The sequence below is a fragment of the Oncorhynchus keta genome, chromosome 35 (assembly GCF_023373465.1).
Source record: "Oncorhynchus keta strain PuntledgeMale-10-30-2019 chromosome 35, Oket_V2, whole genome shotgun sequence".
NCBI lineage: Eukaryota > Metazoa > Chordata > Actinopteri > Salmoniformes > Salmonidae > Oncorhynchus > Oncorhynchus keta.
In genome coordinates, this window is record NC_068455.1 from 49,774,466 (window position 1) to 49,796,099 (window position 21,634).

The window sequence follows — 21,634 nt, forward strand, 5'->3', positions numbered from 1 at the left end:
CCCAATTGTTGTCAAATTTACTTTCTTTAAGGATAAAGTAATGGTTAAAAGCCTGGGTAAAAAGACTCATTGGCACGAAAATAGCAATGAATGATATGTTCCTGAGGGAGATTGCAGAACGTCGCAAAGTTCTGTACCCCCAGTACAGATAGAGGAGAATAGTTTAAACTGGAAGCTTGTATCTCTCGTAGTCGATAAACTGTATATTGACAACAAAATGTTCAGAGACACATAGACTACTCCATAGCTATTCTAAAAATTACTAAGTTCTCATAGAGGAGTCGAATAATGGAACACCAAATACTTGCCATGGTAGGGATTGTAACAATAAAGAAAAAATATGTATAGAATAGTAATAAAATAAAACAATTGTTAAATAAATAAACTACACTATACCATTCATATTATTGTGGCCCTGGTGGAACAAAATAGTCAAAGGTCTGATAGAACACAGATGCTTGAGAAAATGGTCACAACCGGGGACCACCGTGTGTCTGTTTCATGGTATGGTTCTGATCTCCATCACCTAGGACTTGACATTGGTAAATCTAATCTCACATTTTTGCTCAATCTTGCATGCTTTCTCAAACAGCTGTAACTGTATAGACATTCGTAAAATCAGATCCTTTCTTGCGTTGGGCCCTGGATGTCACGTTCTGACCTTTATTTCCTTTGTTTTGTCGTTATTTAGTATGGACAGGGCGTGAGTTGGGGTGGGCAGCCTATGTTTGTTTTTCTATGATTTGGGGATGTCTATGTTAGTTGCTTGTGTCAGCACAGTTCTTATGATAGCTTCACGGTCGTTATATGTTTATTGTTTTGTATAGTTTGTATTCAGTGTTCAGTGCTTTCTTTAATTAAAAACTTCATCATGAACACATACCACGCTGCATTTTGGTCCGTTCCTTACGACGATCGTGACAGAATCACCCACCAACCAAGGACCAAGTGGCGTGGTGACAGGCAGTGGCAGCAGGAGCAGTGCAAGGAGGAATGAACATGGGAGGAGGAGTTGGACGGTAAAGGACCCTGGGCACAGCCAGGAGAATATCGCCGCCCCAAGGAAGAGCTGGAGGCAGCGTAGGCGGAGAGGCGCTGATATGAGGAGGCAGCACGGTGGCGCGGATGGAAGCCCGACAGTCAGCCCCCCTCAAAAAAAATTGTGGGGCACACAGGAAGTGTGGCGAAGCCAGATAGGAGACCACCGTGTTATGCTGTGGAGCGCACGGTGTCCCCAGTGCGGGTGCATAGCCCGGTGCGGTACATACCAGCTCCTCGCATCGGCCGGGCTAGAGTGGGCATCGAGCCAGGGTGCCATGAAGCCGGCTCTATGCATCTGGTCTCCAGTGCGTCTCCTTGGGCCGGCGTACATGGCACCAGCCTTACGCATGGTGTCCCCGGTTCGCCAGCACAGCCCAGTGCGGGCTATTCCACCTCGCCGCACTGGCAGGGCGACGGGAACATTCAACCAGGTAAGGTTGGGCAGGCTCGATGCTCAAGAGCTCCAGTGGGCCTGCACGGTCCGGTCTATCCAGTACCACCTCCAGCGCTTCCAGAGCCCCTCAGTCCAGAGGCGCTGCCGGAGCCTCCCGCCTGTCCAGCGCTGCCGGAATCTCCCGCCTGTCCGGTGCTGCCGGAATCTTCCGTCCATTTGGGACCTATCTCTAGGGTCCCCAGTCCGAGGTCGGCGGCGAGGGTCGCCGTGTTTAGGATGCCACGGAGGCGGACAATGAGATGGAGAAAGACTGTGGTGAAGTGGGGACCACGTCCGGCGCCAGAGCCGCCACCGCGGATAGACGCCCACCCAGACCCTCCCCTAAAGGTTCAGGTTTTGCGGCCGGAGTCCGCACCTTTGGGGGGAGGGGGGGTTCTGTCACATTCTGACCTTTATGTCCTTTGTTTTGTCGTTATTTAGTATGCGGTGGGCAGGCTATGTTTGTTTTTCTATGATTTTGGGATGTCTATGTTAGTTGCTTGTGTCAGCACAGTTATTATGATAGCTTCACGGTCGTTATTTGTTTATTGTTTTGTATAGTTTGTATTCAGTGTTCAGTGCTTTCTTTAATTAAAAACTTCATAATGAACACATACCACTCTGCATTTTGGTCCGTTCCTTACGACGATCGTGACACTGGAATGTAACAACCGTTGAGCATCTGAGCTTATGGTTGATTGTGGGGGAAAGGGATTGAGTGTGTAAGAGTATGTGTGTGTGTGTCTGTTTGTTTGTATCCAACATCTGTTACAAGGGGGTAAGGATGCTAGGGACAATATAGGACTAATCAAAATAATTGTTTGTTAAAATAAAAATAGCTTGACAAAAATGTAATGCAATGGTTATAGGTAACAATCCTGGTTATAGGTAACAATCCTGGTTATATGTAACTATACTGGTTATAGGTAACAATCCTGATTATAGGTAACAATCCTGTTTATAGGTAACAATCCTTTGCATGAAGTGCCAACATTATTATGCATGTTAATTCTGGGACACTGTAAAGTCCATGGAGAATAAGAGCACCTCCTCCCAGCTGCCCACTGTACTGAGGCTAGGAAACACTGTCTCCACCCATAAATCTATGATAATCGCGAATTTCAATAAGCATTTTTCTACGGCTGGCCATGCTCTCCACCTGGCTACCCCTATCCCGGTCAACAGCTCTGCACCCCCCACAGCAACTTGCCCAAGCCTCCCCACTTCTCCTTCACCCAAATCCAGATAGCTGATTTTCTGAAATAGCTGCAAAATCTGGACCCTTACAAATCAGCTGGGCGAGACAATCTGGGCCCTCTCTTTCTAAAATTATCCGCCGCAATTGTTGCAACCCCTATTACTAGCCTGTTCAACCTCTCTTTGTATCGACTGAGATCCCTAAAGATTGGAAAGCTGCCGCGGTCAATCCCCCTCTTCAAAGGGGGAGACACTCTAGACCCAAACTGTTACAGACCTATATCTATCCTATCCTGCCTTTCTAAAGTCTTCGAAAGCCAAGTTAAAAAACAGATCACCGACCATTTCGAATCACACCATACCTTCTCCGCTATATGCAATCTGGTTTTCGAGCTGGTCATGGGTGCACCTTAGCCAAGCCCAAGATCCTGAACAATATCATAACCGCCATCGATAAAAGACAATACTGTGCAGCCGTCTTCATCGACCTGCCCAAGGCTTTCGACTCTGTCAATCACAGCATTCTTATCGTCAGACTCAACAGCCTTGGTTTCTCAAATGACTGCCTCGCCTGGTTCACCAACTACTTCTCAGATAAAGTTCAGTGTGTAAAATCGGAGGGCCTGTTGTCCGGAACTGGCAGTCATTATGGGGGTGCCACAGGGTTCAATTCTCGGGCCGACTCTTTTCTCTGTATACATCAATTATGTAGCTCTTGCTGCTGGTGATTCTCTGATCCACCTCTATGCAGACGACACTATTCTGTATACATCTGGCCCTTCTTTGGACACTGTGTTAATAAACCTCCAGACGAGCTTCAATGCCTGTCCTGCGCGCAAATGTAGGCTTATAAATGTGCCCATTTAGGGATCTGATAGTATTTCTGATTTGATTAACACAGCACCACTGATGAGCTGTGGAGCTTCTCAAAGTAATGTTTTCTTCACCTCAGCAAATAAATTCTGTTTTTACATCTACTGAGAATGACAATAGTTCCTCTCCTTTTCGATATCCACTCAGCCTGAAAGGAAAAATGTCATGCTCTGATCCAGTGGAAACGTCATAAAATAGGCCTACCTGATCACTTCTTATCCCTTGCGCGCATATGACACATAGAAGACCACAACCAATCACACCAACCATACCGAGATAAGCGAGAGCCAAGACCTCGCTCTCACACAGTATTTGCGCATGTGCACAGGTTCGCTTCACGCTGTTACAGCATTGTAGCAACGGGACCAAAAATGCGGAGAAGTAGAGCTTCGCACTTCAACTCTCTTAGTTGTTGCGGAAATTGACCCATTATGCTGTTAACTTTCTGCATCTAAATCGTATCACTGAGTTTACCTTCAAGGTTTGTTATTGCCTTGCTTTCATGTGACTGAACTCCTCAAAAAAGCACTCAAATATGAAGCATTAATCCGTAATAATAGCAGAAGTGTTGTTTGGAAGCTAATGGTCTTTCTAGACAGAATATACAGTGCCTTGCGAAAGTATTCGGCCCCCTTGAACTTTGCGACCTTTTGCCACATTTCAGGCTTCAAACATAAAGATATAAAACTGTATTTTTTTGTGAAGAATCAACAAAAAGTGGGACACAATCATGAAGTGGAACGACATTTATTGGATATTTCAAACTTTTTTAACAAATCAAAAACTGAAAAATAGGGCGTGCAAAATTATTCTTTTTCAGTTTTTGATATGTTAAAAAAGTTTGAAATATCCAATAAATGTCGTTCCACTTTCTCCCTGCTGATTCTGCTGCATGTCCACATAAGAAGTTGTCTCGTGGTAACAAAGTTATTAGAATTTGAATACATTATGAAGTCTCATTGAAAGATAACATGATTCAGCAATAAACAGCAAACCAGGGCTTTCTGAGGATTCTTCCTTGAATAGGTATTTTCCCCAAACAGCCACTTAAAACCACAGTGACACTTTCTATGCTCAGTAGTGTTGATACAGTGCCATGTAAAAACACACACTAAACTTTACATAACTGACATCTCGCTGAGAGCTAAGAATACTAATACCAAAACACTAATGCGGCCCATTTGTATTTTCACACCTTGCCTTGCATGTTATTAAAACAGATATTCCTCTCATCTGTCTATTCAATAACTCATTGAAATTCTGTGCGAACTTCGCTGCTTACGCCATTCATGCTTACAGGGAAAACAAGTGACGTTTTGTTGTGTCGGCGATAAGCAGCTTATTAGGTTTTTTAAAAATGTATTTTTATTAAGGCTGACAGGGCCATCTCCATGGGATACATTTCATTAGAATAGTCAGGAAGTGGATTCTACTTGTCTCCAGGCATTAACAATGGGAGTCTCTCGCTTCAACAGGGAGCACTCACACAAAGTGAACATGAATCAAATCAATAGGTTGCCTGCTTTCCAAAAGGCACCATATTCCCTAAATAGTGCACTCGTTTTGACTTGAGCCCTATGGGGCCTGGTTAAAGGTAATAAATAGGGAATGGGGTGCCATTTGGGATGCAACCGTTGTGTCCAGGAGAGACGAGCAGGAGCAGTTGAACTGGCATATTAAAGGGGCAGCTCTCCATTGATGCACAATTCTCGGTTAGCCCACTGCTTTTTACTATTTATACTGTAGATCTGACTGATACACATCCAAAAGCAGTGCATTACATACATTAATCTACACTACAATCTGCAAAAGTTATTTATCCTTCGAGGAAAGAAATTGGACATAACATACACTGCTCAAAAAAATAAAGGGAACACTTAAACAACACAATGTAACTCCAAGTCAATCACACTTCTGTGAAATCAAACTGTCCACTTAGGAAGCAACACTGATTGACAATACATTTCACATGCTGTTGTGCAAATGGAATAGACAACAGGTGGAAATTATCGACAATTAGCAAGACACCCCCAATAAAGGAGTGGTTCTGCAGGTGGTGACCACAGACCACTTCTCATTTCCTATGCTTCCTGGCTGATATTTTGGTCAGTTTTGAATGCTGGCGGTGCTTTCACTCTAGTGGTAGCATGAGACGGAGTCTACAACCCACACAAGTGGCTCAGGTAGTGCAGCTCATCCAGGATGGCACATCAATGCGAGCTGTGGCCCTGGGTTCCTCCTAATGCAAGACAATGCTAGACCTCATGTAAGCTGGAGTGTGCCAGCAGTTCCTGCAAGAGGAAGGCATTGATGCTATGCATTGATGCCTCATCAGGAGCATGCCCAGGCGTTGGAGGGAGGTCATACAGGCACGTGGAGGCCACACACACTACTGAGCCTCATTTTGACTTGTTTTAAGGACATTACATCAAAGTTGGATCAGCCTGTAGTGTGGTTTTCCACTTTAATTTTGAGTGTGACACCAAATCCATACCTCCATGGGTTGATACATTTGATTTCCATTGATAATTTCTGTGTGATTTTGTTGTCAGCACATTCAACTATGTAAAGAAAAAAGTATTTAATAAGAATATTTCATATCTAGGATGTGTTATTTTAGTGTTCCCTTTATTTTTTTGAGCACTGTATAACAATAATACACGCAGACACTTTTATCCAAAGGGCTCCCGAGTGGCGCAGAGGTTTAAGGCAGTGCAAGAGGCGTCACTACAGTCCCTGATTCGAATCCAGGCTGTATCACATCCAGCAGTGATTGGGAGTCCCATAGGGCGCACAATTAGCCCAGCGTTGTCCGGGTTTGGCCGTCATTGTAAATAAGAATTTTTCTTAACTGACTTGCCTAGTTAAATAAAATGTTAAAAAATTAAATGAAAGACGTCTGTTATACATACCTGTGACTAAGAATCTGCAGGCACCCGCCCCGGCCTCATTGGTCACTTCACAGGTGTACTCCCCATAGCCCTCCCTATTGAGTGCCCTGACGTGGTAGTCCGTCTCGTCGCGCTGGTCGAACTGGCCCATGGTCAGCAGCCTGGTACCCAGCTTCCACTCGTACTTGAGCACTTTGGACGGGTGCGCCCGCAGCACCCGGCAGTTGAGGGTGAAGGCGCGACCCAGACCCTGGCGGATCTCTGTGAACACCGGTTCCACCACCGGAGGATCTATGGAGGGGAAGACCAAAGGCCCTATTAGTCAGGCAGGCAGGGAGGCAAAGGCTGAATCCCAAATAAATCCCTAGCCCCTGGCCTACATCACATCCCAGTCAGCCACAGGGCAGCAATGGCCCGGTCCTAAAATAACCCCTATCCCCTATGCACTTGTGGAGATCTGAGAAGATTTGGTAGGTGCAGTGGTGGGTGGAAAAAGTACCCAATTGTCATACCTTAATAGATACCTTAATAGAAAAATGACTCAAGTAAAAGTCTAAAAGTATCAAAAATAAATGTAATTGCTAAAAGATACTTAAGTATCGAAAGTAAAAGTATAAATTATTTCAAATTCCTTTGCAAACCAGACGGCAACATTTTTCAACACTCAGACATCATTTAAAATTCACACGTGTGTTGAGTCCACCAGATCAGAGGCAGTAGAGATGAATAGGGTTGTTCTCTTGATAAGTGTGTGAATTGGACCATTTTCCTGTCCTGCTAAGCATTCAAAATGTAACAAGTACTTTTGGGTGTCAGGGAAAATGTATGGCTTAAAAAGTAGATTATTTTATTTTGGGAATGTAGTGAAGTTAAAGGAAAAGTTGTCAAATATAAAGTACAGATACCCCAAAAACTACTTAAGTAGTACTTTAAAGTATTTTTACTTAAGTACTTTACACCACTAGGTAGGTGCAAGCAATATGACAATTACTTCCCATATTGTTTACACCTATAAACCTCTCAGATCTACTACAGGAGTGCCTAGAGAGTAGGAGGGGCGTTGATTTGGAATACAGAAAAACTGTCCTTCTCACACAGGCAGCATCTGAGCCCGTCTCCTTATGTCAACCCAAACATAATCCATTCATCTGCATCCAGAATTTCTCTGACTTTAAAGTCCCATCAGCTCTTATTTATTTATCCAGCCTTTAGATTATCTTGCGCTATAATTACCACTAACCCAACAGCAATGAGATGCCAGTAGCCGTGGCTTTATCAAAGAACAACACAGGTATCTTTTGGTTATCACTACGGCAACAGCTTCCAGGAACGACACAATATTTACATCTTACAGCTCCAACTTAGGTGGAAAGTGATCTAAACACAGTGCTAAATCTGCAATGTTCCTGTCGCTGTTTTGTATACGTCTAGCAGACACAGCTACACAGTGGAAGTCGGAGTATGTGGGCAAAACGGGCTACTTAGCACTAACATGAGAACTCAGAAGTCACACGTCTAGGATAATATAGCTTCTAGTGAAAAGCTTAACTTGGAATTGTTGTTGTATATATGCAAGGCAATTTAGTAGGAGATATTTTAAGGGCCTCTGATATATTTTTCCCATTTTGTGTCTAATTTTGAGAACTCTCAGAGGAACTGTCCTCTCTTAACTCGACTGAATGAAAGAGCTTGCTGCTTGAATACACAGAATGGCTGAGAGAGTCCGTAGGGACCGCCTTCCGCTCGGAGACAAATGAGCGTCATTCACAGAATTTTTGAGTGACACCTTACTAGATAATACTCCAGAAACACTGAAAGGAACAGTTCTGCTAAATAGTTACCAAATAGCTACACGGACTATGTGCATTGACCCTTTTTGCACTAACTTTTTGACTCATCACATATGCTGCTCCTACTGTTTATTATCTGTCACTTTAATCCTAGTTATATGTACATATCTACCTGAATTACTTCGTACCCATGCATATCGACTTGTACCTCGTTTATATAGCCAAGTTATTTTTACTTGTTATGTATCTATTATTACTTTGTTACACGTTTTACTGTCTATTATTTTATTTTCTCTCTGCATTGTTGAGAAGGCCCCATCAGTAAGCATTTCACATTTGGTCTACAGCTGTTTATGAAGTATGTGACGAATAACATATGATTTGATTCTCCAGAATTGCAAATGTACTTGATCTTAATGATACCTAGAATGTAGTTTATAGAGGCAGATGGTCAGTGTCGGAAGTAGTTTGTGCTATGGATGCAACCGAGCTATAGATGACAGTATGGAGTGATTTTTAGTTCCTGGCAGTCCATGAAACATTCATAGAACATGTTCCATTGTTCAACTGAACATTATTATGCTAATGCAGTGTTGTTACCAGGGTAGTTTCATTGTTACTACACAGACAGGCCTATAAGAGCAACTTCATGTAAAGTGTTATGCAAGTTCTTAAAATGTCCCTGTGGTGTCTCTGCAAGACTTCATCCCCTTGTTAATAGAACCATTTTGCGAACCCAAAAAGCACTGTTAATAACACTTTAAAGTCTTTAACTCTTTCTATGCACTGCTACTCGTGAATGGGGTTTTCAAAAATATTCATGATGACAATATATTTAAATGGGGGAAATGGCAGCAAAAAAAAGTTGCAGTGTGAATAGTTCCATCCGTGCCACATTTCATGGTCGGCTCAACTGGGGATTTCTCAGTCTACTCGCATTGCATGACTGGGTGATGATAGCACTTTCAGAATTTCATTGTTGTCGTTTAGTTTTTCTCCAAACGTATTCTCTCTTTTTCGTAAATTAATACTGGTGGGGATAAATTAGCGCTTCAATTACTTGGGTGTGGGGCTGTGGTCTCTACATTGGGTGCTGCTACCCATTCCTAGTTGTAGTATGAAGTCATAAGAATCAGTCTTGCGGCTATTTATCAATATATACTTTTTAATGTTTCTACCTTTTTGAAGGTTTCTGCCTCTCCGGTGTTTCAATGTTTCTGGTTAATTAAAGCCTGAAATATTTTACGGAGCAGATGGACATACACTGTACTGGAGCATTGAATATAATTGAGCTGTGAAGTCTCCAGACCAAAGCTGCGCAGGACACCAATAGTTTCAGTGAGGAAGGCTTTCGAAGTGGGCTGCAGGTCCTCTGGAGCTTTCGGAGAAGTTCTAGTGGAGTCAACCGAGGTCCTGTTCCTAGTTTCCGAGGTTAACCAAAGCTTTTATCTTATGATGTTGTCAACAACAGCCATCACAATGGCTTCTATGCATATTAAAATGCAATTAAAAATAAAGTGGCTATCATACATATACTGGCCCTGACACGTAGAACAGAGCGGGGCCAAATACAAGGGGCTGCAACTAACAGATGGCCTCCAGGCCTTAATGGCGTCACTTTGTGTAAAGGGTGATACCAGGCGGAGGAGAGAAAGAGAGGGAGAATGAAAGAGGAGAAAAAGAGAGAGGGAACCAGAAAGAGAGAGGAAAAATATTTTAATTTCATTACCAATAAAACAGAATAATGCTGATCTTTAGGCTTAAAGCCTGGGGAAATCAAAAGCAATCTCTATATTTCACCACTGGTGAGCAGCATTCTCCAACCTCTCTCTCTATTTCCTTCCTCTCTCCATCCTCCTCCTCCCTCTTCCCCCTATTTCACTCTCTCCCTCTCTTTCCTCTCGTGTCTCTCTCCATCTCCTCCCACCTCTCCATCCACCGCCTCCGCAAACTCTGCTGCAAGAGCCTGCTCAGCTGTCACAGATATAAGTACACATTATCCAGTGGCATACATTGGTACCCAGACCTACCACAAGTAATGAGTCCTGTGCTAGGGATTATACTCCTAGCTAGCCTTCTCTCTTCCCTGCCCTAGTTCCCTTCCCTGCAATCACAATTTCTGCAGGAAGAGGAGGAGGAGTAGGTGGATGAGTAATCAAATCAAATCAAATAGTAGGAAGCATTTGTGAAATGGAGGAAGCATGACAAACACATACATTGCCTTAGGAAAATATTCAGAACGCTTCCTTTTTCCATATTTTGTTATGGTACAGCCTTATTCTAAAATTAATTAAATTAAAACATTTCCTCCTCAATCTACTACACACAATACCCCATGACAAAGCAAAAATAGGTTTTTAGAAATTTGTGAAAATTTATAACAAATAAAACAGAAATACCTTATTTACATAATTATTCAGACACTTTGCTATGAGACTCAAAATGGAGCTCAGGTGCATCCTGTTTCCATTGATCATCCTTGAGATGTTTCTACAACTTGATTGGAGTCCAAGTGTGGTAAACTCAATATATTATTTTTATGATTTTGAAAGGCACACGCTGTCTATATAAGGTCCCACGGTGGACAGTACATGTCAGAGCAAAAGCTAAGTCATGAGGGACGAAGGAATTGTCCATAGAGCTCCGAAGACAGGATTGTGTCGAGGCACAGGTCTGGGGAAGGGTACACTTTTTTTATGCAGCATAGAAGGTCACCAAGAACAAAGTGGCCTCCATCATTCTTAAATGGAAGAAGTTTGGAACCACCAAGACTCTTCCTAGAGCTGGCCGCCCGGCCAAACTGAGCAATCGTGGGAGAAGGACCTTGGTCAGGGAGGTGACCAAGAACCCGATGGTCACTGACAGAGCTCCAGACTTCCTCTGTGGAGATGGGAGAACCTTCCAGAAGGACAATCATCTCTGCAGCACTCCACCAATCAGGCCTTGTGGAATACTGGCCAAACAAAATTATCTTGTCTGTTTGAAACCAAGATTTACTTATTTGTCCTGAATGCCAAGCTTAACGTCTGGAGGAAGCCTGGCACCATCCCTACGAAGAAGCATGGTGGTGGCAGCATCATACTGTTAGGATATTTTTCAGCGACAAGGACTCTGAGACTAGTCAGGATCAAGGGAAAGATGAACGGAGCAGTCCTGAGAGATCCTTGATGAAAACCTGCTACAGAGAGCTTAGAGCACTTAGGACCTCAGACTGGGGTGAAGGTTCACCTTCCAACAGGACAATGACCCTAAGCACACAGCCAAGACAACGCAGGAGTGGCTTCAGGACAGATCTCAGAATGTCCTTGAGTGGCCCAGCCAGTGCCTGGACTTGAACCCGATCTAAAATCTCTGGAGACACCTGAAAATAGCTGTGCAGCGACGCTCACCATTATAACCTGACAGAGCTTGAGCGTATCTGCAGAGAAGGGATGAACTCCCCAAATACAGGTGTGCCAAGCTTGGGGAAAAAAACAATTTAATCCATTTTAGAATAAGGCTGTGATGTAACAAAAAGTGAAAAAAGTCAAGGGGTCTGAATACTTTCCGAATGCACCGTATACAGTGAAGTCTGCATGTATGAATCATCACTAACAGGCATCTCCTTCAGTCAGCCACACACACAGTCCACCGGGCCTCTGCTATGGAGGAGGTAACACAACACGCACAACACACAGCCTAGAGATGACTACTGAAGACTTTACCCTAAAGGACTACACCGACTAAGGAGAAGACATACTATGACATACTAATAGTGCCGTCAGACTGACAGACTAGACATGTGACATAAACAATGTGATCCTTGCCTCCAGACCAGAGGCTTAGGGGGACACAAACAGTTGGTTTACAGACATCTGTCACGCACAGTATGCACTACATCGCTACTGTAAAACCACATTATGTTTTACAATTTAATACTTCATAACTTCCGCTAAATGTAATTGGTGCGCTGCACAGATATGAAATAATTAATTTAATAACAGTAATTAATTTAATAATTTAGTCGTTGAGCAGCTGTTGATTTTGGTACTGGGTCAATTTCAAACATCCCATTTATGATAACATGTTGTCTCTTATTTTCTGAGTGCCAGCACACATTTGGACAGGGGCACAACATTCAGTGGGAACAGGAGGATGCTTTTCTGCAAAGGGGACAGGATGATTACACCGTATTGAGGGGAGGATGGATGGGGACATGTATCGCGAGTTCTTGGCCAACAACCTCCTTCCCCCAGTAAGAGCATTGAAGATGGGTCGTGGCTGGGTCTTCCAGCATGACAACTACCAGAAACACACAGCCAGGGCAACTAAGGAGTGGCTCCGTAAGAAGCATCTCAAGGTCCTGGAGAGGCCTAGCCAGTCTCCAGACCTGAACCCAATAGAAAATCTTTGGATGGAGCTGAAAGTCCATATTGCCCAGTGACAGCCCAGAAACCTGAATGATCTGGAGAAGGATCTGGAGAAATCCCTGCTGCAGTGTGTGCAAACCTGGTCAAGAACTACAGGAAACGTATGATCTCTGTAATTGCAAAAAAAGGTTTCTATACCAAATATTAAGTTCTGTTTTTCTGATGTATCAAATACTTATTTCATGCAATAAAATGCAAATTAATTACTTAAAAATCATACAATGTGATTTTCTGGATTTTTGTTTTAGATTCCTTCTCTCACAGTTGAAGTGTACCTATGATAAAAATGACAGACCTCTATTTGCTTTGTAAGTAGGAAAACCTGCAAAATCGGCAGTGGATCAAATACTTGTTCTCCCACTGTATACAGTGCCTTGCGAAAGTATTCGGCCCCCTTGAACTTTGCGACCTTTTGCCACATTTCAGGCTTCAGACATAAAGATATAAAACTGTATTTTTTGTGAAGAATCAACAACAAGTGGGACACAATCATGAAGTGGAACAACATTTATTGGATATTTCAAACTTTTTGAACAAATCAAAAACTGAAAAATTGGGCGTGCAAAATTATTCAGCCCCTTTACTTTCAGTGCAGCAAACTCTGTCCAGAAGTTCAGTGAGGATCTCTGAATGATCCAATGTTGACCTAAATGACTAATGATGATAAATACAATCCACCTGTGTGTAATCAAGTCTCCGTATAAATGCACCTGCACTGTGATAGTCTCAGAGGTCCGTTAAAAGTGCAGAGAGCATCATGAAGAACAAGGAACACACCAGGCAGGTCCGAGATACTGTTGTGAAGAAGTTTAAAGCCGGATTTGGATACAAAAAGATTTCCCAAGCTTTAAACATCCCAAGGAGCACTGTGCAAGCGATAATATTGAAATGGAAGGAGTATCAGACCACTGCAAATCTACCAAAACCTGGCCGTCCCTCTAAACTTTCAGCTCATACAAGGAGAAGACTGCTCAGAGATGCAGCCAAGAGGCCCATGATCACTCTGGATGAACTGCAGAGATCTACAGCTAAGGTGGGACACTCTGTCCATAGGACAACAATCAGTCGTATATTGCACAAATCTGGCCTTTATGGAAGAGTGGCAAGAAGAAAGCCATTTCTTAAAGATATCCATAAAAAGTGTTGTTTAAAGTTTGCCACAAGCCACCTGGGAGACACACCAAACATGTGGAAGAAGGTGCTCTGGTCAGATGAAACCAAAATTGAACTTTTTGGCAACAATGCAAAACGTTATGTTTGGCGTAAAAGCAACACAGCTCATCACCCTGAACACACCATCCCCACTGTCAAACATGGTGGTGGCAGCATCATGGTTTGGGCCTGCTTTTCTTCAGCAGGGACAGGGAAGATGGTTAAAATTAATGGGAAGATGGATGGAGCCAAATACAGGACCATTCTGGAAGAAAACCTGATGGAGTCTGCAAAAGACCTGAGACTGGGACGGAGATTGATCTTCCAACAAGACAATGATCCAAAACATAAAGCAAAATCTACAATGGAATGGTTCAAAAATAAACATATCCAGGTGTTAGAATGGCCAAGTCAAAGTCCAGACCTGAATCCAATCGAGAATCTGTGGAAAGAACTGAAAACTGCTGTTCACAAATGCTCTCCATTCAATCTCACTGAGCTCGAGCTGTTTTGCAAGGAGGAATGGGAAAAAAATTCAGTCTCTCGATGTGCAAAACTGATAGAGACATACCCCAAGCGACTTACAGCTGTAATCGCAGCAAAAGGTGGCGCTACAAAGTATTAACTTAAGGGGGCTGAATAATATCGCACGCCCAATTTTTCCGTTTTTGATTTGTTAAAAAAGTTTGAAATATCCAATAAATGTCGTTCCACTTCATGATTGTGTCCCACTTGTTGTTGATTCTTCACAAAAAAATACAGTTTTATATCTTTATGTTTGAAGCCTGAAATGTGGCAAAAGGTCGCAAAGTTCAAGGGGGCCGAATACTTTCGCAAGGCACTGTATAATAAAACTCACAGAACCAATCAATAGTTTGGACACACCTACCCATTCAAGGGTTTTTCTTTATTTTTACTATTTTAATACTATTTAATACTATTTAATACTATTTTAATATAGAATAATACTGAAGACATCACTATGAAATAACACATATGGAATCATGTAGTAACCAAAAGAAAGTGTAAAAACAAATTAAAATATATTTTATATCTAGGATTCTTCAAAATAGCCACCCTTTGCATTGATGACAGCTTTTCACACTCTTGTCATTTTCTCAACCAGCTTAATGAGGTAGTCATCAGGAATGATTTTCAATTAACAGGTGTGCCTTGTTAAAAGTTAAATGCGTTTGAGCAAATCAGTTGTGTTGTGACAAGTTAGGGGTGGTATACAGAAGATAGCCCTATTTGGTAAAATACCAAGTCCATATCATGGCAAGAACAGCTCAAATAAGCAAAGACAAATTACATTCTATCATTACGTTAAGACATGAAGGTCAGTCAATCGGAAAATGTCAAGAACTTTGTAAAGTTTCTTCAAGTGCACTCGCAAAAACCATTAAGCGCTATGATGAAACTGGATTTCATGGGGACCTCCACAGGAAAGGAAGACACAGAGTTACCTCTGCTGAAGAGGATAAGCTAGAGTTACCAGCCTCAGAAATTGCAGCCAAATAAATACTTCACATAGTTCAAGTAACAGACACATCTCAACATCAACTGTTCAGAGGAGACTGTGTGGTCGAATTGTTGCAAAGAAACCACTACTAAAGTACACCAATAAGAAGAAGAGACTTGCTTGGGCCAAGAAACACGAGCGGTGAAAATCTGTCCTTTGGTCTGATGAGTCCAAATTTGAGATTTTTGGTTCCAACTGCCGTGTCTTTGTGAGACACAGAGTAGGTGAACGGATGATCTCCGCATGTGTGGTTCCCACCATGAAGCATAGAAGAGGAGGTGTGATGGTGCTCTGCTGTCAGTGATTTATTTCGAATTCAAGGCACACTTAACCAGCATGGCTACCACAGCATTCTGCAGTGATATGCCATCCCATCTGATTTGTGCCTAATGGGACTATCATTTGTTTTTCAACAGGACGGAAAGTGATGGAGTGCTGCATCAGATGACCTGGCCCCCACAACCACCTGACCTCAACCCAATTGAGATGGTTTGGGATAAGTTATTAGAAGAGTGAAGGAAAAACAAGCCAACAAGCCAACAAGTGCTCAGCATATGTGGGGACTCCTTCAAGACTGTTGGAAAAGCATTCCAGCTGAAGCTGGTTGAGCGAAGAGTGTGCAAAGCTGAGTGTGCAAAGCTGTCATCAAAGCAAAGGGTACATTGATTTTGTTGGTTACTACATGATTCCATATGTGTTATTTCATAGTTGTGATGTCTTCACTATAATTCTACAATGTATAAAATAGTAAAAATAAATAAAAACCCTTGAATGAGTAGGTGTCCAAACTTTTGACTGGTACTGTGTGTGTAATATATATACATATATATCCCAACAACTTCTAAAGCCAAAGTTGCGTCCCTGAATTTGAACACATCATTAATCATATCAAAACATTAGAGCAACTTAAAAAAGCAAGAATCCCAGATTGGCAAACTTGTGTGTTTTGCAAATGGCACCCTATTCCCTATAGTGCACTACTTTTGGCCAGGACCCATCCACTGTTAACCAAAGCCCTACGAGCTCTGGTCAAAAGTAGTACACTACAGTGCCTTCAGAAAGTATTCATACCCCTAGACTAAGTCCACATGTTGTTGTGTTACAGTTTTTAAAATGTATTAAATATATTTTGTCTCTCACCCATCTACACAAAATACCCCATAATGACAAAGTAAAAACATGAAAATGAAATACAGAAATATGTCATTTACATACGTTTTCAAACCCCTGAATTAACACTTTGTAGATGTACCTTTGGCAGTGATTACAGCTGTGAGTTCTTCTGGGTAAGTCTTTAAGAGCTTTTCAGACTTGGATTGTGTATCATTTGCCCATTACTCTTTTCAAAATTCTTCAAGCTCTGCCAAATTGGTTGTTGATCATTGCCAGACAATCCTTTTCAGGTTGTGCAGTAGATTTTCAAGTAGATTTAAGTCAAATCTGTAACTGTATATTTGTATTTTAGGTTATTTTCCCGCTTAAAGGTGAATTAATCTCCCAGTGTCTGGTGGAAACCAGACTGAATCAGGTTTTCATCTCGGATTTTGCTTGTGCTTAGCGCCACTCTGTTTTTTTATCCTGGAAAATGATTAAATGATTAAAAGCATACCCATAACATGATGCAGCCACCATTATGCTTGAAAATATGAAGAGTGGTACTCAGTAATTGGTTGTATTGGATTTGCCCCAAACATAACACTTTGCATTCAGGCAAAAAATTTGCCACGTTTTTTGCAGTATTACTTCATTGAAAGTTTTTTTATATTTTTTATTCTGTACAGACTTCCTTGTTTTAGCTCTGTTCTGTCAATTAGGTTAGTAATTGTGGAGTAACTACAATGTTGTTGATCCATCCTCAGTTATCTCCTATCACAGCCATTAAACTCTGTAACTGTTTTAAAGTCACCATTGGCCTAAAGGTGTAATTCCTGAGTGGTTTCCTTCCTCTCCGGCAACTGAGTTAGGAAGAATGCCTGTATCTTTGTAGTGACTGGGTGTATTGATACACCATCCAAGGTGTAATTAATAACCTCACCATACTCAAAGGGATATTAAATGTCAGCTTTTTTGTGGGTTGTCAATTGTAAATAACAACTTGTTCATAAATGACTTGCCTAGTTAAATGTAAAAATGTAAACATCTACCAATTAGGTGCTCTTCTTTGCGAGACATTTTAAAACCTCCCTGGGCTTTGTGGTTGAATCTGTGTTTGAAATGCACTGCTTGACTGAGGGACCTTAAAGATAACTTTATGTGTGAGGTACAGAGATGAAGTAGTCATTCAAAATTCATGTTAAACACTTATTGCACACAGAGTGAGTACATTCAACTTATTATGTGACATGTTAAGCACATTTTTACTCCTAAACTTATTTAGGCTTGCCATAACAAAGGATTTAAATACTTATTGACTCAAGACATTTCAGCTTTAATTTTAATTCATTAGTAAACATTTCAAAAAACATCATTCGACTTTGACATTATGGGTTATTGTGTGTAGGCCAGTGACACAAAATCTCTATTTTATATTCCGTCTGTATCACAACAACATGTGGAAAAAGTCAAGGGGTGTGAATACTTTCTGAAGGCACCGTATACATTAACTCGGGTGTTATTTGGGAACCACCCTAACATGGCATCAGCACATTTAGCCTGGTGTACATGCATATGTTTGATAAGAAATAGTAATTTTCCTACAAAACACTCCTCAAGCCTAGAATATATTTATCATGTCCATGACACAAGAAGAACAGGATTCCCTCTCTGCCCAGGTTTTGTTTTTCAAATAAGTTTTTATTGAGAAGCAGAAATAAACATTGCAAGTAATGTACATCTTCCTTTTGTACAGAATGTACAAACCCCACGGCTAGCAGGCGAACTACTGTGGAACATCACATTCAATGTACTTTCATTATTAGAGGCTAACAATACGGCATGCTGTATTCATAGTGAATTAACCTAAGCCCTCATGCTCAAGGACATGGCTGCATGGGAGTTGCATAATGAGTGGAGAGCCGTTAAAATGGCTAGCAACCACAAAAAACATCAGTGAGTCACTCACTTGCACGATTGCACGCATGCATACAGAACAGCAGGAGCAGCTGTAAACCTGTTTACATACATCTTTGAGTGTGAAACTCAAACTATGAGCTACCACTGTGGATCTGGTAGACTAGAGTGTTGCCCATAGAGATGTAAGTATAAATAAGTGTTACATTCAATTCAGTGGTATTGCCATTGTGGATCTGGTTGATGGAATATTATCTGTGTCGTGATTTGTAGAACAAACAACATGTAATTATTTTCATGTTTTATTTCACCTTTATTTAACCAGTTAGGCCAGTTGAGAACAAGTTCTCATTTACAACTGCGACCTGGCCAAGATAAAGTAAAGCAGTGCGTCAAACAACACAGAGTTACACATGAGATAAACAAACGTACAGTCAATAACACAATAGAAAAATCTGTATATAGTGTGTGCAAATGTAGTAAGATTACGGAGGTAAGGCAATAAATAGGCCATAGTGGCAAAATAATTACAATTTAGCAATTAAACACTGGAGTGATAGATGTGCAGAAGATGAATGTGCATGTAAAGATACTGGGATGCAAAGGAGCAAAAAATAATAATAATATGGGGATGAGGAAGTTGGGTGGGATATTTACAGATGGAATAGCACTATACAACCTGTGTAGAGACTATAGAGATAACTAGCTAGCCAAAATAGGTCACACGTTACATGACTGTGCACTTGTTACTGTGTAATTATTCCTGTACAGTGTAACAAGTATTGTAATTACTCATGGTTACACTGTACTTAGGGTGAGGGTAAGGCTTAGTGCGAGAATAAGGGTTAGGGCTACAGTTGTGTAAAATGTTAACTAGAAATACCTTTGAATGCACCCAGCCACTGTTTTGGTAAAGAGCTGTGAGATGGGGCTGGAGAAATGTAACCACTCTCAAATTCATGGACAGAGCCATGGCTACAAGGACTGATCATCCATTATATCAAAATGATAGTTTTAACCATGTATTGAAGCTATACAGTATTTTTGAGCAATTACATTGTTTACAAACAAAAGAGTAAAACAAGCTTATATTTTGGGATCTGATGGGGTACATACACAGTTGAAGTCGAAAGTTTACATACACTTAGGTTGGAGTCGTTAAAACTCATTTTTCAACCACTCCACACATTTCTTGTTAATAAACTATAGTGTTGGCAAGTCGGATAGGACATATACTTTGTGCATGACACAAGTAATTTTTCCAAAAATTGTTCACAGACAGATTATTTAACTTATAATTTACTGTATCACAATTCCAGGGGGTCAGAAGTTTACATACACTAAGTTGACTGTGCCTTTAACCAGCTTGGAAAATTCCAGAAAATTATGTCATGTTTATGTTCTGGATGCAGACGAGGAAAGAAGGGTCACATTCTGACTGCATTCTACAGGTAGTAGCCCAGGTTGTAATCATGACGGCCATCTCTCTTCAGTAACTAGCGTATTACTGTAACCCAACAAGATATGCTCACGTTACCCACTTTATGGCTAGCAACCACAAACATCAGTGAGTCACTCACTTGCACAATTGCACGCATGCATACAGAACAGCAGGAGGTGTACCTGTGGATTTATTTCAAGGCCTACCTTCCAAATCAGTACCTCTTTGCTTGACATCATGGGGAAATCAAAAGAAATCAGCCAAGACCTCAGAAAAAACATTGTAGACCTCCAGAGGTCTGGTTCATCCTTGGGAGCAAATTCCAAACGCCTGAAGGTACCACGTTCATCTGTACAAACAATAGTACGCTATTATAAACACCATGGGACCAGGCAGCCGTCGTACCGCTCAGGAAGGAGACGCGTTCTGTGAACGTACTTTGGTGCGAAAAGTGCAAATCAATCCCAGAACAACAGCAAATGGCCGTGTGAAGATGCTGGAGGAAACAGGTACAAAAGTATCTATATCCACAGTAAAACGAGTTATAACCCGAAAGGCTGCTCAGCAAGGAAGAAGCCACTGCTTCTAAAAAAATCCAGAATACGGTTTGCAACTGCACATGGCGACAAAGATCATTCTTTTTGGAGAAATGTCCTCTATTCTGATTAAACAAAAATAGAACTGTTTGGCCATAATGACCATCGTTATGTTTGGAGGAAAAGGGGGAGTCTTGCAAGCCGAAGAACACCATCCCAACCGTGAAGCACGGGGATCGCAGCATCATGTTGTGGGGTGCTTTGCTGCAGGAGGGAGTGCAGCACTTCACAAAATAGATGGAGGAAAATTATGGATATATTGAAGCAACATCTCAAGAGAGAGACGTCATCAGAGCGCGCAACAGGACACTGTACTGTCTACACTCGGTTTGTTGTTTACATTCAAACTTCTTCATTAAATCGATTTTAATCCAAACTAAAGTTTTGTTACTAAGGATTCCACAACACGGTTAGCCTTTATGGCTAGGACTGCAAGTTTGTGTTCCTTTTTTTTGCGTGGATTCCGCAAGTGCTATCTGGCTGTACTACACACACCTGTCGTCGTAGTGGGAATGACTCATTGTTATCTTTTCGTAAAACAACTGGTTGCAGTATAGAGCCAATCTGGATACCAATCAGATCCTGAGGGAAATCGATGAGTGCCAACAGCTTTACGCTATGGAGGAACAACATACTCCTTCGTGGAAAGATCCGACCACCTCAAAAAATAACTTTAATCTGACAAAAAAAAAGAAAAACAGATTCATCTACAGACACGGACGATTTTACTTAGCATTGAGGTAGAGGCTAGTTCTCTGGCTGGGATTCATGCAACAATGGAAAAGTTGTGTGAGGAGGTAGCAGGGCTGAGGGGGAGTTTGGAGTTCAGCCAGAGTGAAATTCTCAAGCTCCAAAGAGAAAACAAGACACTCACAGCCAAGGTAAAAAATATACGGTTCCAACATGGATTGTCTACTCAGGGAAAACAGGGTGATGAAGGAGACGCTACTAGACATACAAAGTCGTAGTATGCATGAAAATCTATTTTTTTTATCCTGGTATTCCTGAGGATGCATCCAGAGGGCGCGATCAGAGAATTCATGAAATCCGCATTGAAACTTCCTATAGAGACTGTTAACAAGGTGGCTTTCCACCATGTACACAGACTTGGAGCTCGGAGCGACAAGACCAAGGTTTCCCGACCGATCATCGCAAAATTTGAGCACTACCAACAAAAGGAGCTGATCAAGAGCAGAGGAAGGGATCTTAAAGGGACCAAATTCGGTCTCAATTACCAATTTCCAAAGGAGATAAACTGACATCGTAAGAGACTGTATCTG

At 41.6% G+C, this 21,634-nt stretch overlaps 1 protein-coding gene across 1 annotated transcript in view; it reads right to left on the reverse strand.

The window, feature by feature from the left end:
- The window catches only part of LOC118368593 (MAM domain-containing glycosylphosphatidylinositol anchor protein 2-like), a 227,606-nt gene that overhangs the window by 65,882 nt on the left and 140,090 nt on the right, over positions 1–21,634 (reverse strand). Inside the window, exon 9 of the mRNA XM_035752822.2 lies at positions 6,457–6,726. Coding sequence (XP_035608715.1) covers positions 6,457–6,726 — 270 coding nt within the window. The remainder of the gene's footprint in view (positions 1–6,456; positions 6,727–21,634) is intronic.